Here is a 15,960-nt window from a genome sequence, read left to right on the forward strand (position 1 = left end):
GTTTGTATAGGAACACAGAATTTGAGGTCAGATGAGAACCACTTGCCCCAGCTTGTCTAACCATTTTCCGATCTGCTGTAAAACTTTAGACCCCATTTAAAGCAGCAGATCAAGTTGCCGTTTTTTATTTATTTAAAAAAATGTTCCCCCCTTTAATATGTGCATCAAGACAATCCACACAATAAGTAATTAGCTAGGTTGCCTATTGATCAGCGAAGTTTAGGCTCGGAGGTTCATTAAATGGCTGTCAGTGCAGCAGAAGAGGACCAAAGATGCAAAGTTCTATGGGGAAGATCTTGTGACCAGGCAGTCGCTAGATACAATTGGTGCCTGCTAGAGAGAGAGAGCAGGGCTCAAAAATGGGTGTTTCAGAAGAGGAAGGGGATGTGACTTTGTAAATGGTTGCTATAGAAACAAAAAATTCTTGTTACATTATAATATATTAAAAATGTAATTCAGAGTTGTTTAAAAAAAATATGCTACAAGTATTTTCTCATAGTACAGAACTGATTTTATAAAAAAAAACCACGTAGGATGTTGATTGGTCTGCGGCTTTAAATGTTTCATTCATATTTAGGATGGCCTTCTGTCTATCCCATGCATGTTTGAATTCCCTTTTTGTAGTGGCCCGAACACGTCAGAGGCTATTCCCCAAATTCACCACCCTTTCTGTGATGATGTACTTCCTCACATTTCCCCTTAGCTGCCACCCTCCAGCTTCAGAGTTGTTCTAGCACTTCTCTTTCTTTGGAATATGCTTCCCCCCTGTACTTTTGTTGAAACCCTTTATGTATTTGAAAGTTTTGATCAGATCTCCTCTCCCTTTTTAACCTCTGACGGTCCTAGTCTTCCCTAGTGAGTCTCATGCTTTAGATTGTGCAAAAAAACAAAAAAAAACAAAAGTGCACGATCTCTAGTTTCTTTGTCCTTTCGGAGATATGGTCTCCAGAATTGAAAAACATAGTCTAGGTGAGGTCTCACCAGTGATCTATAAAGTGACATCACCACCCCTCTTTCTGCTTCTAATACCTCTCCCTATATAACACTGTTACATTGCCCGCCTGCTTTTCAGCCTGCTGAAATAATGACTTCCATGTCCCTTTCCTCCTATAGTATTTGATATTTCTAGTGCCATTAATTCTGTATTCTGCCTTTTGGATTTTTCTGTCCAAGTGCATAATTTGCACTTTTGCCATCAGATTGTACTTGCCACACTCTTGACCATTTCCCCAATCTACCTACATCATTAGTCGATTTTGTTTACCCCTCTGGACTCTGACTAGATCTTTGCCACTTGCAAAAAGGCATATTTTCCCCTACAAACCATTTGTAAGGTCACTAATAAAGCTATTAAGAGCACCAGTCCCAGTATAGATCCGGTAGGTACTCCCATTCCCCTCCTCGGAATGTACTTCCTTGACCACATCTCTGTTCAACCAATGTCTCGTCCACTCTAGCACCTTGAAGTCCAATCCCAAGTATATCAACTTGTTTATCAATCTTTTATGTGTATACTGGAATCAGGGTCACGTGTGAAGTATGAATAGCTCCAGTTAGCTTTAACTCATGTCTTCCCTCTTCCAAAGCATCACAAGTCCTTATTGTCTTTCTTAACTTTATTGCAGAAGGAGAAAACAAGGGTACTTGTAGGTGTAGTGTGAGTAAAGAGTGCTTCTCTATCTGGGATGCTTCTATGAGGTAGACTACGGTAAGACAGAAAGGCCTTGCCAGGGGTAGTTGCAGACAGGACTGTACTCACTGTGTTCTTGGGTGGAAAAGGAAGTGAGGAGCAAGGGTCACACTAGAAGTGAGATGGGACAAACTAACTGTCAGCAAGGCAGGGGGAGGGCAGAATAGCCCATTCTGAGAAGGATCTCAGAGGTTGCTATAGCAACTCACAGACCTCATGAACAGAGGCAAAAAATGCAACATAGTGATACATCACACAGGCACTGTGTGTGTGGAACAAATACATGCAGCTGAACTTAATGAGCTGACATGAGCTTAATGAGCTGACAAGCAGAAGCTGCAAAGAAGGGGGGGGGATGATCAGAGAGAGCAGAAATTGGCTTGCTTGTTCCATGACAATGTAGGACAGTGTCAAATGCCTTCCTAAACTCTAGATAACCTACATACACTGCTCCATCATGATCCATTACTTTAGGTGCCCAATAAAACAAATCTAATTGATTTTTTTTTTATCTCTCCCATTTAAACCCATGCTTAGGATCTTACAGGTTCTCTGGTTACCTGCTGTGTCGCAGCTTGTAATGTTTTGTTAGTTGATTCATGCTTTTCTGTTGTCGTCCGCAGGTGTGTAACTGCAGTCCCTACAGAGGGAAATCCTGAAAGGAAAGGAGATCCAATGGACAAGACCAGTGAGAAGCAGAATGCAGGTGGATCTCCATATCTGTTTGTGTGCATGATTATAGCCTCCCTGTATCTCGCTTAGCACTGATGTCTGTTTCTTTCTCTCTGGTCTTCCAGATGTTGGCTCTGGAGATTTTGTTGCAGATACACAGGCATTGGCCAGTATCCTCGCAAATACTGGAGTGACCTTTACCAATTGTGGGAAGCTGAGCCTGGCACAAAGGGTTCCAGTGCAGGGCAGAAATATGTCCTTCAGGGGTAGCATGGTGAGTAATGTTGCAGATTGAAGGGTGTGCTAAAGTGCATAAAGGCTCGCTAATTTGCATAATTTGGCGTTGCACGATCCCTGCACTGAGGCGATGGGGAGGCGAGGCGGACGCGTAACAAGGCTGGTTCGCCCTCATTGGCTGGACCGCTAACGTGAATTGGCCGTCGTGCGAAAAGACAAAATACTTTGTCTTTTCAAAATTCTGCCACGTGGTCGCTCTGCATTGCTCGCACGCACTAGGGGCGTCCTCATAGGGCAGAGGTCTGTTCTCGCCATGCGCGCGAGCACTATAATCTCAGCCTAAGAAGGTTCACTAATCTGACTCCACCCTCTATCAGGCCACTAGGGACTCTGTGATTGGTCAGATGACGCCAAAGCTTGCGTTTGGGTGCGTGTCCAGTATGTCAGTGGGTCTGAAAGGTAAGATGTCTGTTTCTTCCCTGACCCACCTCCTGTTTTGGGTACTGTTATTTTCATGTTTTTGCCTGCTATATGCTGGGATTTCAAGGCAGAGTATTATTCAGTAACTTGTTTCCTTCCTGTCCTCAGATGATGCGGTTTGCAGTCCTTGCGGTCTTCCTAAAAACGCACTGACTCCTAGAGTCTCGTCCACAGGTTCTGCTAGGCGAATTCCAGTTTCAAGACCCTCCTCAACCATGGTCTGTAGCTTTGGGTCAGCTGAACCACTCCTTTTACATACTTTCTGCTTTTCATGTTGGAGAAAAATCTTCAGGAGTATTGCAGACCTAAAGTTTTATTGTCTTCTGAAAAGTTACAATATTATCCTATCTGTATGCTCCAAAGCATCACTCAAAAAGCCCTCTTTGTGTTGGAATCACTAGCAGAATATTGCTTCTAGCTAGCACAAAACAGTCAATGCTCTGCAATACTGCTAGAGACCTACAGTTTTTTCTTGTCATGTGCAGGCCCAGCTTTGGGGCGAGTTATTTCATGATGGCTGTACTTGTTCCCTCCAGATGTTCTCCAAGCTTCATCCAGCCACATTAATGCCTCGCCAGCCCATTTTCCCCAAAACACCTAAATCTCTGGCATTGGAGAGGGCAAACAGGCGTCTGCAGTCTGAAACCTCGGATCGTTGCGTATGTATGAAAGAAGGGGTTCTTTTACTATGACAGTGTAGGGGTCATGTTAACATCTGTGAGGGGCCAGATAATTAGGTTTGTGTGTGCTTGTGAAAAGAGTTTGAAGTGAGCCCTTTAGTATCTGGGTGTTGCTTTAAACCTCGCATCCTCCAAGTTTCTAACACCTTTATATATATTTTTTTCTTGTGTAGTCTCCAGCCAGGTGCACTGTGAAGTGGGCAGATGCATCGCCTTGCCTTCTTTCTGAGGCTTTATACGATGACGATCATGATCTGGTGAGCGTTCCATATTGAGACCAATACCTGAAGTGCGATAAAAACAAATGTGCTTGGGATAGACTTACGACCATCCTTAATCTGAAAGGAAGCCAGTGATCATTAGGTTCTGAGGTTTTACAACTAATATGGAAATAGGCAAGCTAGGTCTAGCAAGTGGATCTGATCTGCTTTCAAATTGTGCTTCTATTGTTTGCTCCATAAAGTAAAAAATATATTTGTGTTGAGCATTCATACCATCTACATTGGTGCAAAATACATAAATATACACCTAGATACAATTCTGCAATAAGCAATGTATTTAGGATAAATGTTTAAAATATAAATATGGGATCAAGTAAATGGAACCATACTGGTCTCTTAAGGACTTGGTGGCAACCAAGCAACATTCTGCTAATCGCGTAAACACTTTGCTTTAAGCCCTGAAAAAGGTTGCTTTTTATGCCTTTACTTTCAATTCCTATTTCTATTGCAAAACCCTAATTAGCTATAGTGCAAAGTAGAAACTAGTGAGGTATTCAATATTCCGTGCACCATTACATCTATGGAGGGCTCGTGTGTTGGTCCATTAAATGGTATCACACCCTACTAAAAATCTACACCCAATTTCATCCCTGTACTTTTTCTGCTTTAGGAGCAGGTGGCAGTACGGCTGTTTGTGGATGGTGCATGTCCAGGAGAAGCTGAAAACACACTCTCGATTCCAGAGAAGAAAAAGACGCTGAAGGTGAGCCCTTCATCGCTGGTGGAATATATACAGGCTTTGCAGACCGGGTGTATAGATGGGCGGATCTGCCACTGTGACTAAAAATACTGAAAATGATTTCTCTTAGTGCTTCTGTTATACTCTCTGCCGTACATAACATTTTTCAAATGGAAGTCCTGGCCTGTAGAGATTTTGATTCTGGAAAAGCAGTGTCGTCATCACTAGGTGACCCCTTTTATTTAAGGGAAGGCTTGACAAATTAGGTATTTGCATGTTCAATAAGTTGCGAGATAGGAACACACAGGGGAAATCGCACAATCCTTTCTAAAAGTCAGAGGGAGAGACGGTCTGCATTAAATGAATATCCCCCCCCCCTTCTAGATCGTCAACACTACTGTAGTTGACATACTAAAATGAGTGAACCATATGTCCTGCTTCACAATCTGGTGTAGGATAAGAAATCTTCATGGGGGTTAATATAGTAGTAAGGGTAGGTGCTAGTAGTAAATCATTCTTTTAAAAAAAAGAAATGATGGTGTGAACAAAAATGTAGGCCTCTGCACTTAATTCAAACACTTCTATTGTTATCTCCTAATATACAAATGCAACAGATAGAAAAGACGAGACACTTTTCAGTCCCCTACTAGGGTTGGCATGTCTCAGATACTGCCCACTTTTGTTGTAATAACAGCGTATTATTATTTTTTTCTCCATTATTTAATTCTTATTTCAATATGTCGCCACGTGTTGAATAGGTTAAATAGCGTTGACTGTACAGGAGAACCGAGACATTAATAAGGGGAATCCCTCTAATATCCATCTTTCCCAATTGTTGACCTCCGCCAGCTTATTGAGCTCCCTGCTTGTCTCTTACATAAGAAATTGTGGGGGTCCCATTTCTTGGTTCTGAGGTCTCTTTAGTGCTGTCTTCCATCTTCCAGCAGATGCTTCCTTCAACATCAGAGCCCATCAAGGTGGCACCGAGGACAGGAGATCCCAGGCCGGCTTGTGTACAGAGCAAGGAAGATCCAGTCATGCCTGAGAACTCTAATGATAGAGCCGTTTCTGGCGACTCTCATGCGTTGCACCAGTACCATGCATCCTTGTGCACAAATAAGCCAAGTGCTGCTGCTCTCACTATGCCCACGCCCAGCAAAATGCATCACAGGAAGACCAACCTGCCGCTCTCCTTTCTTGCACATCCTGCCCTGCAATCCTGCACATTGAGGCCTATGGGTAGGATATGTTCTTTAGGGTGAATTTTGAATATCTTGGAATATTGACGCACCATCGTTTCTTCCTGGTGGCTACCAGTTACAATTGAGGGTGGGGGAAGACGAGTTGTGTTTTTTTAATTTTTTTGCCGGCTTAATATTTTTTTTGTTTGTAATCAATATAATTGGTTTCCGTAAAGCAATGCAATCATACTGAAAAGTAAAAAAGAGGTGTTTTTTTTTTTTAATAATTAAGTGGGGATCATGAAAATCAGAATGCAGATCTATTGAGCTCTTCCTGCACTGCTTGCTTGCCCTCTGTCAGGGATTCAGAAATGTCACAGGAGGGAGTAAAGGGTGACCTGTCTGTGAATGGGGTGAGCAGGTTCCACAGGTGACTGCGACACGTCCACAAAAGGAAGTAGCTGAGAAAGTCCAACCCTATCTAATTTTCAGCACCCTCCATTTTTAAATTGTTCAAGATTAGTTTGTAAAGGTGTCTCATTACCAAAAAAAGTCACCAGTCACGAGTCATAGGATAAGTATCTGTCGTCTAAATGAAACATAGGTTGAACCCGGTGGACATATGTCTTTTTCAACCTACCTTTTACTATGTAACCATTTAAATTGAAATACAACATTTGAAAGTGAATGAACAAATTGCTGCCTTGGTAGCTTCACTAGATTCTACATGTGGTAACTGCGGTACCCTTCTAACGGAGTGACAGTAACTCTGTGGCTTTGTAAAAGACTGGATTCCCCTCTTTCCCAGCATTATCATGCTTTTCCTTTCAGGTCCTTGCTCCTTGCCCGACATTGCACGATTACGTCTACAATCGACGGTGACGGCGAAGCAGAGATTCTGGGACACCTGCCTAGATGAGGAATGTGCCTTCTACACCTCCCGGGGAGACTCGGGCTCTTACAGGGGCTGTAGTGACCCTGTGGCGAGTACTCTGAAAAGGCAGGAAGACTTGGTGAGTATGGAACTTGAAAGGGATTTAAATGAGTTGTCTGCCAGATTAGGCCACACAGCATGTTTCCTTTCACTATAAAATGGAGGACTGCACGTTTTATGGTGCTTGAATGTGGCAAGCATTGGCATTACTGTATAGGAGTCTGTACTATCTATGTATATACTCTTCCATGCAGAGTACTGTTTCTCTCCTCTTTCTTATCCCTGAAGCTAATGATGCATTTGAACATCTAAATAGTACTGTAGTGGAGGCTAAAATTAGATTTAAAGCAGCATGTTTGTACTGTATATGCATATACACACATACACACCATGCTGGTTTAAATCTATTATTGGCCTCAACTACAGTCGTAGAAAATGAAGAGAGAGAACCCTATGTAGCACTCAGGTTCACACTCTGGAGATGAGTGAATGATTTAAAACATAGAATATACATAGTGTATTTGTTTTGTATGTTTATCAGTTGCTACCGGTCACATTTACCATTTTATACTAGGATTTATGCAGTTATTATCCTTGTGATCCGTAGTCTCAGTACCTACCCGGGCACACCCAGAGTATTCACTCACTACACAGGTCCGCATCAGGATTTCTGTGCTGTCATGTCACCAGTGGTTTATTAAAATTACCTGGTACACACAAACTAGTCTGATCCGGAGCCAATATGGCTATCATTATTTAGGATCAACCTACCTCCAGTACGTTGTTCTATCATCCATTATTTTATATACGTTGCTACTAATAAAGATTATGTTTTAAATCATTCACTCATCTACAGAGTGTGAACCTGAGTGCTACATTGGGTTCTCTCTCTTCATTTTCTACTACTGTGTTCACACCCAAAGCACCGTTCACATCTATATCCATTTGTGGCTGCAGCAGGGGCTCCCCTAGTACCTCATGGCCTCAACTACAGTAATATTTCGACTTGATGAAGTTTCCCATTGCAGGTTAGAAATCTGTCCTTCATGGGCAGCATAGTGAGTGATATATTTCAGATTTGAAGGGTGTGCTAAGGTGCATAAGAAGATTCGCTGATCTGTCTTATCTGCCCACCCTCCTTTTTATATTCAAGATCATCTATATAGTGGCACTTATGCTGGTAGGTTCAACATACTATGAAAGCTTGAACAATATACCTGCTTAAAGTGGGAAAGGCACCCTCCAACGTGGAAATGAAGCCAGTCTGGCAAGTAAGGCCACAACCCCCAATGGCCCTCATTCTCGAGATGCTGGATTGTCCATAGGATGCGTAGAATCCCTGGAGGTTAAACAAAAGCTGTCATTTTTAAGCCTCAATCTGGCTACCTACTACTTTTTTGCTGCAAGTCCAGAAGACCTTCAACAACAAACCGGAGTACTTACCGAAGTAAGCAATGGGACTCCTTATAAATCTCCACAAGACCAAAGTGATCAACACCTGTGTAAACTCTTCAAAGATCAAAATGAATAGAAGTTGAGGACTGTCTACCGTGGCCTGCAAGGAACAATGGATCGGGAATTTTTTGAAGGATATGCTAAAAAAAATTGGCAGAGATGGTGGTGCACGGTGACCCAGTAATTAAAGCTGGACCAAAACCGTTAAAAAATGATTTATTTAGCTTTCTTCAGATCCGACATTTTATATTCACTATATCCCAAAAAACTAAATTTACAGAACCAACAAAATTTGAAAAGTTATGTGTAAGCGGTATACTGTATTTAAGAAGGGTGTAATATCGGAGATCTACTTGGGAACATCACTGCCAATAGTAGCCGTCAATCACAGATCTATGAAAAAAATGGTCTGATGACCTTAATATGGAAATAGATAAAGATGACTGGGAGGATATCTGGTAATCGGCAGCCAAAACTTCAATTTGTCCTACTATAAAAGGAAATATATATAAAATACTATTTCATGGTACCTAACCCCGAGTAGGCTGAGCCAGATGTCCCCTGGCCTACCCGACCTCTGCTGGAGAGGATGTGGCCAGAGAGGAGATCTGGTACATATCTAGTGGTTTTGTCCCCAGATACAGATTTTCTGGAACATGATTAGAAATTTGATCCAAGATGTTACTGGGGAGAACATAGCGATAGACCCGCTGTCCTTTCTACTAGCCAAACCCATAGAAGGACTCCTGACCCCTCAAAGGAAATTGGCGGCATTCATTCTCACCGCAGCACGCTGCTCAATAGCAGCTGCATGGGAAAAACGGAAAGCCCCATCAAAGCAAACGGTTATCCGCAGAGTTAAGGAGGTCAGAATGATGGAGCTCCTCTCAGCCCTCCTAACCCAGAAAACAGACCGGCATTATAAGGTCTGGGACGCGTGGCCTGAGAACTAGAAAAATAGAGCCTAGGAATCTATCTCAACCAAAGGGAAAACCTAGTACCGGAACCGATGCTAGGGAGATAAAGGGGACGAGCTCCTTCCCTTGTCTCCCTTCCCCCCCCAATCCCTTCTTACCCTTTCCTCTCCCCCCCTCTCTCTTCCTCTATTCTTTTTCACCCCTTTCAAGTAATAAAGCACTCAAAGACTTTGAAGGTTACTGCCTCCCGATTGGAGGCCCAGAAGTATTTAAATGTTCTAAAGTTAAGATGGAGTTTATGTTGGCTTTATTGAAATATCTAAGACCTTCTGTCCAAAATATATATTTAAATATAAAAAAAAAAATGATTTATTAAGGCTTAAAAAGAAAAAAAAACCACATCACTCCAGATAGCAACCTCTGACGAGTTTTGTACCGCAATGGTACTTTATGAAAGTGTGACTAAAAGCATGCAGGGGGATCCTTTTGTAGCGGCTGCCGGTACTTCATTAAATCCCATTAAATTCAGGTGAGTAAGAATCACTCCTGATACATAATGAATAGCTCAAATACTATGAGATGTAGAAGGGAAGCCGCTCCTCTGTGATACCTCCTGATTGATGCATATGGACACACAACACTAAACATACATGACTATAGTTACATTGTGAAACAAAAAGAATGCGTATATACAGGAGGGCCCCACTAATACGGCGGGTTCCGTTCTGAGGACCCGCCATAAAGCGAAAATCGCCGGAAAGTGGAACCAGCGATTTTCGTTGGGTGCGCATGCGCGACAGAAGGAATCCCCTCCATTCCACCCCTGGTCGGCCCGTTCTGTGTATGCGGACATGGCGGCCCCCTTCTCGGCACTGCCGTATCAGCGGAGTGCCGAGAAGCGGGGCCCTGCTGTATAAAAAAACATAAAACGTGACACATTTCCCATGTTAAGAAATGTAAACCAAGTAACAACATAACATGTTCAAATATAATAAAATAAATGCTGGAGATGTGTAAAACTATAACGATTAGGAGCAGACGCGTATACAGAAAAAATAATTTAAAAAAATTGTATAACCTAGAGCACCGGTATTGGGGATCAGTTCCCAAACTCTACAACCTTTTTGAAGGAAATCAACATGAGAATGGAGATGGGACGAAGCACATTTGGAAGAAACAAGGGAACCTTCCACTGTGCCTGACGAGGAAAGTTTTCCATCAGTGTATTCTGTCCGAGCTCACATGTGGAACTTGGACCCTTAATGTGAAGATAATGCAGAAACTTCAGACAACTCGAATTAGGGAGAGATGTATGCTGGGTATTCCGCTGAAGGGACAGGAAAAATAATGCATGGGTTTGAAACCAATGAAGTATGTGACATCACAAGGGTGAAGAAATTAAAATGGCAGTGGGCCGGACATTTCGCAAGAAGAAATGAACGTCGTTCAACAAAGGTGATACTCTACTAGATTCCAAAGGAAATTAAAAGACCGACTACAACCAACAGTAGTGGTAGTTGGAGCAACATGGAGAAAAGGCTTGGAACCGTAGTACCTGAAAGATCCTTGGGGATGTCTTGATCCAGCAGTGGATTGGCAAGGGCTGAAAATGGTGTGTGTGTGTGTGTGTGTGTGTGTGTGTGTGTGTGTGTGTGTGTGTGTGTGTGTGTGTGTGTGTGTGTGTGACATGGGCGCTCTGCGTCTGAGTGCTACATGGTCCCCCAGTTGCTGAGATGTTTAATTTTGAAATTCTCTTCCAAAAATTAAAACATTCAATATATTGCCCCTTGTGTGGAGGGCAGGCAGTCTCCAGAGGTCCCCTTAGTACATACAATGTCAAAATACATTTTGGAGGGGAGGTGGGGTTGCTGATTTAAGCCCATCACGTTTAATATTTTGTTCAATACTATATTAGTGCTACATTTTTGTTATGAAAGTAAGAGTGTACTTTTGGTTTTCACATGGTTCCTTCATGTGGAGGCATTCTCTTTTCCCTGAAGAGCCCTGCCCCTCCTGGCTACAAGTTGATATAGCCTGTCACACCGAATTGTAGACGTGTAGGGATTAAACAGGCCTCTGACCAAGACGGACAATGCGCACAGTAAAAAGTAGATTCAGAATCGCACCTAACCACTCGCAATCTATTAAAAGCAGATCAGACTGTGTTCTGTTTCCTTGTAATCTGTCACCAGACCAGGGAGCTTTACTTCTTTATGTCTCCATCTCCAGCACTTTATCCCTATCCCACCGGGAGAGTCCTGATTGCTTGAGGTTGTGCTCTTGAGTATTCTGCACAAGATGACGCAGTCCTGAGAGGTAAACTACATGGACACAGACCAGAAAGCGGCATCCTTTCAGCTGGCACCGGGATTTTATCATGTGACAGAGTAAATGTGCCACAAACGGATATGGAACGGAATTCTACGCACTGCGTGTGGTGCCTGTAAAGAAGTGCCTAATCCTACATGTTTTACTCATCGCTAGTGTTTCCTGTGTGTGTAGCCATCATTCCTGGATCATTTTCTCAAGCTTCCCTGTATCTGTCCCATAACATTTTATATTCATGTAAAATTTAATAAAACACTATTTATATTGCTGGGTATTTTGTTTGACGAGTGCAAAATTATTAATATCTAGGACTACAGTGTTGAGCAGAAACATTTAACTATTTCTTCTGTAGCACACTGTATACTGGGCTTTTAAAGAGCCGTTTTGTAACATGGATGCTAAAACGACATTTATACGTGGCTAATTTCATCTTCTTAATCAAATTGGCTGAAAAGTAGTTCCCCAATCTCTTATCTACTGAAGTCTTCTGTCTATATAAACGTTTTCTATAAACAACAAAGCAGAAGACTGAAAATGTAATGCCACCGTTTATATATAAAATATAATTGCCTGTGACTTGCACGTGTCCATTATCTGTTTCATTGTGTACAATTTTGTATTTTTAATTTTTTTTTTTTAATTAACAATGATTTGAACATTTCACAGGTTTATAGACTGCACCCTTTATGTTCTCCCCTACTGTACGTTTACTCACTAGCTTACTACCTAGTTGTACATTATTTCATTGCACTATTGGTTTGTAGACTTGTTACTGGTTTTCCCTGTACTGTGTTTTTTTTCACCTGGATATCTGCCCTCGTGTTATGTGTTAACCTGCTTTTTCAGGAAGAGGTAAAATATATTCCGGTAACATACATAGGTGGAGTTACATAGTAGATGAGGTTGAAAAAAGACCATATGTCCAAGTTCAACCTATGCTAAATTTAGACAACTGATACTTATGCTATATTTTGTATTTATGGTATTTTGGTCAAGAGGAAGGCAAACAAAAAACCTCAGTGAAACATCATCCAATGCTGTCTCAAAGGGGAAAATTAAATTCCTTCCCGCCGATAATGGCAATCCGATTTCTCCCTGGGTCAACATCCTTCCCATGTTTGCTTATTTGTTATATCCCTGTATACCTTTCCTTTCTAAAAAGATGTCCAACCATTCTTTGACGATATCTATTGGATCTGCCGTACCTTACATTTATCTGTTTTTAAACCTCATCTGTCCTTTACCTGCCAGAGTTTCCAGTTTATCCAAGTCCTTCTGGAGAGAAATTACATTCTGCTCTGATTTTACTACCTTACATAATTTGTGTCGTCAGCAAAGATGGAGACTTTGCCTTCTGTGCCAACCTCAAGGTCATTAATAATGTTGTATTGTATGCATAAATATTTTGTAAGTAAACACCTACGAGGTCTATTCAGTTACTCATCTTCAGAAGCAGAGTCAAATAATCTGTACTGCATTTATCTAGAAAAACATATCCCTCAGCATCCTTTAAGACTTTTTTTGAGAGGGGAGGAAGGATTAAAATGAGAATATAGGCATTATGATCTTACCAACTGTGAGGGCTAAATACACTTTAACACATCAGGTTGAGTATAAACAGCATCTGCCAACACCATTGCCATGAGAATGGGTCTTGCACAGCATTGTTGAAGATGTTCACTGGTTACTTTTTTTTTTTTACGTTACAGGTTGTTTTTGTGTTTTTTGCTCCATCTTTGCAGCTGAGACTTGGAAGCTAATATAGTCTATTTATCAGACAGTGCAAACCTTTTACAGCCCAAGTCTGGTGAGCTTATACCTTAGTCATGTCATAATGGAAAGCTTTCTTTGAGTGTATGTTGTGTTTGAAGGACAGGGAAAGTTATTGTCTAGCAAAAGCACTTGAATGACACTCTGGTTGCTGCAACAAGAAAATGCTCTCAGATGTGAAAATGTCAGACACCGGATGAAGAGATGAGGTATACTTTGGCGTAGGTTGTGGGAGTAGTATAGTGAGAGATTGGGTATTAAATGTAAACAGATCACCAAAGGGATAGCAGCAACAGGAAGGGAGGTGATTCTTCTTGTAGTGTTCAGAGTAGCGCACTAATGAAACCGGAGTACTGGGTTACAGAAAAGATATCCAAGGGTTCGTAAATGGGCAGCAGTCAAAGAAAATGATTAAATGTGAAAATATAGTAGATGCGTTCGGGGTGACCTCAGTTGTCACTAAATTATAGCTGAAGTCTATCCTTAATAGACGACTGTAAGAGACATGTGCAGAGGTACAACCAGGGAGATGGATTTGGGGGAAATTAAATCTTGGTTGTAGTCAGCCAATCACTTTAAACAATGCAGAAACCTCAAAATAAATAAAACAGCTTATCCCTTTGTACGGGCAAACTCACTTCCCCAGTCCCTATCTGCAGGACTGGGAGGATAAGCTAATTGCCAACTATGACCCCAAAGTCTAAGGATGTACCTCTAAGCAGGGGCTCTTTGTGTCAGGGTCTGGATCGGTGTCTGTTGAGGGGCAAGCATCAGGTTTGCTGTACCCTGGAATAGAGTCTAGTGTCTTGCTGGCAGCACACAGTCCTGTGTACCTAAAAAGTCTGTTCCCAGCAGGATGCTTTTCTAGCTGTCTAATTAGCTGGGTGGAGGCCGGTTAATTGTCTAGCTGCAATTAACTAGCTCCCTGCTAGATTCCTCAGACCACTTCAGGCTTATATTGAAGCATCATTTAGACATGGGTTAAGTCTCGGTTACAGGGACATAATTTAATTTGGTCTAGAATGATTGGCCGAGACCTTACTGCCGCCGGGACACTTCGCTGCGATGTCCGCCGGTCTCTCGTGCCGGACCACCCGCTCCGACAACTGCATGTTTAAATGTCCCATGCGAGACCGCTACACTGCCTAGACAGGCCGCTCCAACGCATCATCTTTAAATGTCCCGTGGGACTTTTAAAGATGGTGTGTCAGAGGTGGCCTGTCTAGGCAGTGTAGCGGTCCTGCACAGGACATATAACATGCAGTTGTCAGTGGGCAGTCGGGCTGTGCAGACCTGACATTGCGAAAAATGTCCAGCGGCGAGCTGCCCTGCAGTGAGGTGGCCATGGCAAAACACCCCGTTCCAATTGAATTTGTATCTGCTTCATTGTCTGGTTCTGCCACATTTTAGGTACTCTGGTGCTTTTTCATATATTTTCTGTTACACCAATACCTGGGTAACAGTCAAGGAATGGGTTGTGGAGGAAGATGGATTTCAATTTGAGGATGTTGCTTCCATTAGCTGCTAAAATATTGCTCTGGTTGGCCAACTTAGGGTGATGTATGCTTCTTTTTCTTCTTGCATCATAAGACGTGGTTTGTGTATATCTCATCCCATGCTGCCTGTATGTAGATCTTTTTATTTGTGCAGCACCATCCATGCACATAGCACTTCGTTGGCATTATGGCAAGAAGCAGTACTGCTATAGAGACCCTGCCCTCCTGTACAATTCCCTTGTACATAGTTTTTATTCAACAACATACACAAATACTGTATTTTTCTTCCATTAGTGCCCACTCTTACCACTAGATTGGCTCTCTGACTTAGTTGCTTAGTTAGTGGTAGGATCTGGCCCCCCTTGTGTCTCCGGAACCCTTTAGGTAGTGATCCGACTATTCGGGGCCCCTATGGGAAATCCTAACAGATTTCCTGTTGCTTGATACAGCACCTGGCTGTCTGTTTTTGGGAACTGCCACTTCCACACAGACTACTGGGGAACGTTAGCGTTGATCAGCAGGCACCAGAGAGCCCTCGTTCCTGAGGCCCTCTGGTGTGCCATATTCCTTTTACTAAACTGTACAGGACTCCATTCCGGTCTCCTTACTTGAGGGGTACTATCCCTATCTACAACACGATCAACAGGGGGAGCCTGGTCTATGCTATTACTTCACCAATATTACTTATCTATACTCGCTGAAGCTCTGTTACTCTCGACCTCCAGGAACCTAACCTTCTAGAGCAGTCCCTCTTTAAATACCCATATGTGACATATGGATCCCCATAGCAACCAGGAGGGGGGCCAGCATACACTTGTATTGCTAGTAACCCTCTAGGAGGGGGTTATATACAGATGTAGTGCATGACCCGTCGTCCTAGCAGAATAGCACAGCGTTTTTGTGTGGTTCTATGGCAATGTTGATAAACGCATTCAGCAGTGATGCGGTTGGCATGTCAGATGGGCATAGGTTTGTGGAGTAGAGCGAGATATGAAGAGTGAACTGAACATCCGAGGCATTTGAGGTGGATGAGTCAAAATGGGGAGAAGTGATATTTTTCTGGCAGTTTTCAGAGTAGATTAATGGGATAGCTGAGGAGGAAGGTTGATTCCTGGGTTACAATAGTTCAGTTGGGAAAGATTGCAATATAGCTCAAAAGT

The 15,960-nt window shown here is 42.4% G+C and overlaps 1 protein-coding gene across 6 annotated transcripts in view; it reads left to right on the forward strand.

Moving 5' to 3' along the window:
* The window catches only part of TROAP (trophinin associated protein), a 33,220-nt gene extending 21,412 nt beyond the window's left edge, over positions 1-11,808 (forward strand). For 5 of the 6 annotated variants that reach the window (XM_075591265.1, XM_075591262.1, XM_075591266.1 and 2 more), the window contains 10 exons: positions 2,314-2,396; positions 2,488-2,636; positions 2,977-3,058; positions 3,188-3,297; positions 3,616-3,738; positions 3,933-4,016; positions 4,651-4,743; positions 5,664-5,958; positions 6,732-6,913; positions 11,436-11,808. In XM_075591265.1, the coding sequence (XP_075447380.1) occupies positions 2,314-2,396; positions 2,488-2,636; positions 2,977-3,058; positions 3,188-3,297; positions 3,616-3,738; positions 3,933-4,016; positions 4,651-4,743; positions 5,664-5,958; positions 6,732-6,913; positions 11,436-11,468 (1,234 nt within the window). In that variant the 3' untranslated portion in view covers positions 11,469-11,808. The remainder of the gene's footprint in view (positions 1-2,313; positions 2,397-2,487; positions 2,637-2,976; positions 3,059-3,187; positions 3,298-3,615; positions 3,739-3,932; positions 4,017-4,650; positions 4,744-5,663; positions 5,959-6,731; positions 6,914-11,435) is intronic. The other variant, XM_075591267.1, reaches the window with a different exon arrangement.
* Positions 11,809-15,960: the final 4,152 nt, after the last annotated feature.

This window comes from Ascaphus truei, chromosome 3, assembly GCF_040206685.1.
Source record: "Ascaphus truei isolate aAscTru1 chromosome 3, aAscTru1.hap1, whole genome shotgun sequence".
Taxonomy (NCBI): domain Eukaryota; kingdom Metazoa; phylum Chordata; class Amphibia; order Anura; family Ascaphidae; genus Ascaphus; species Ascaphus truei.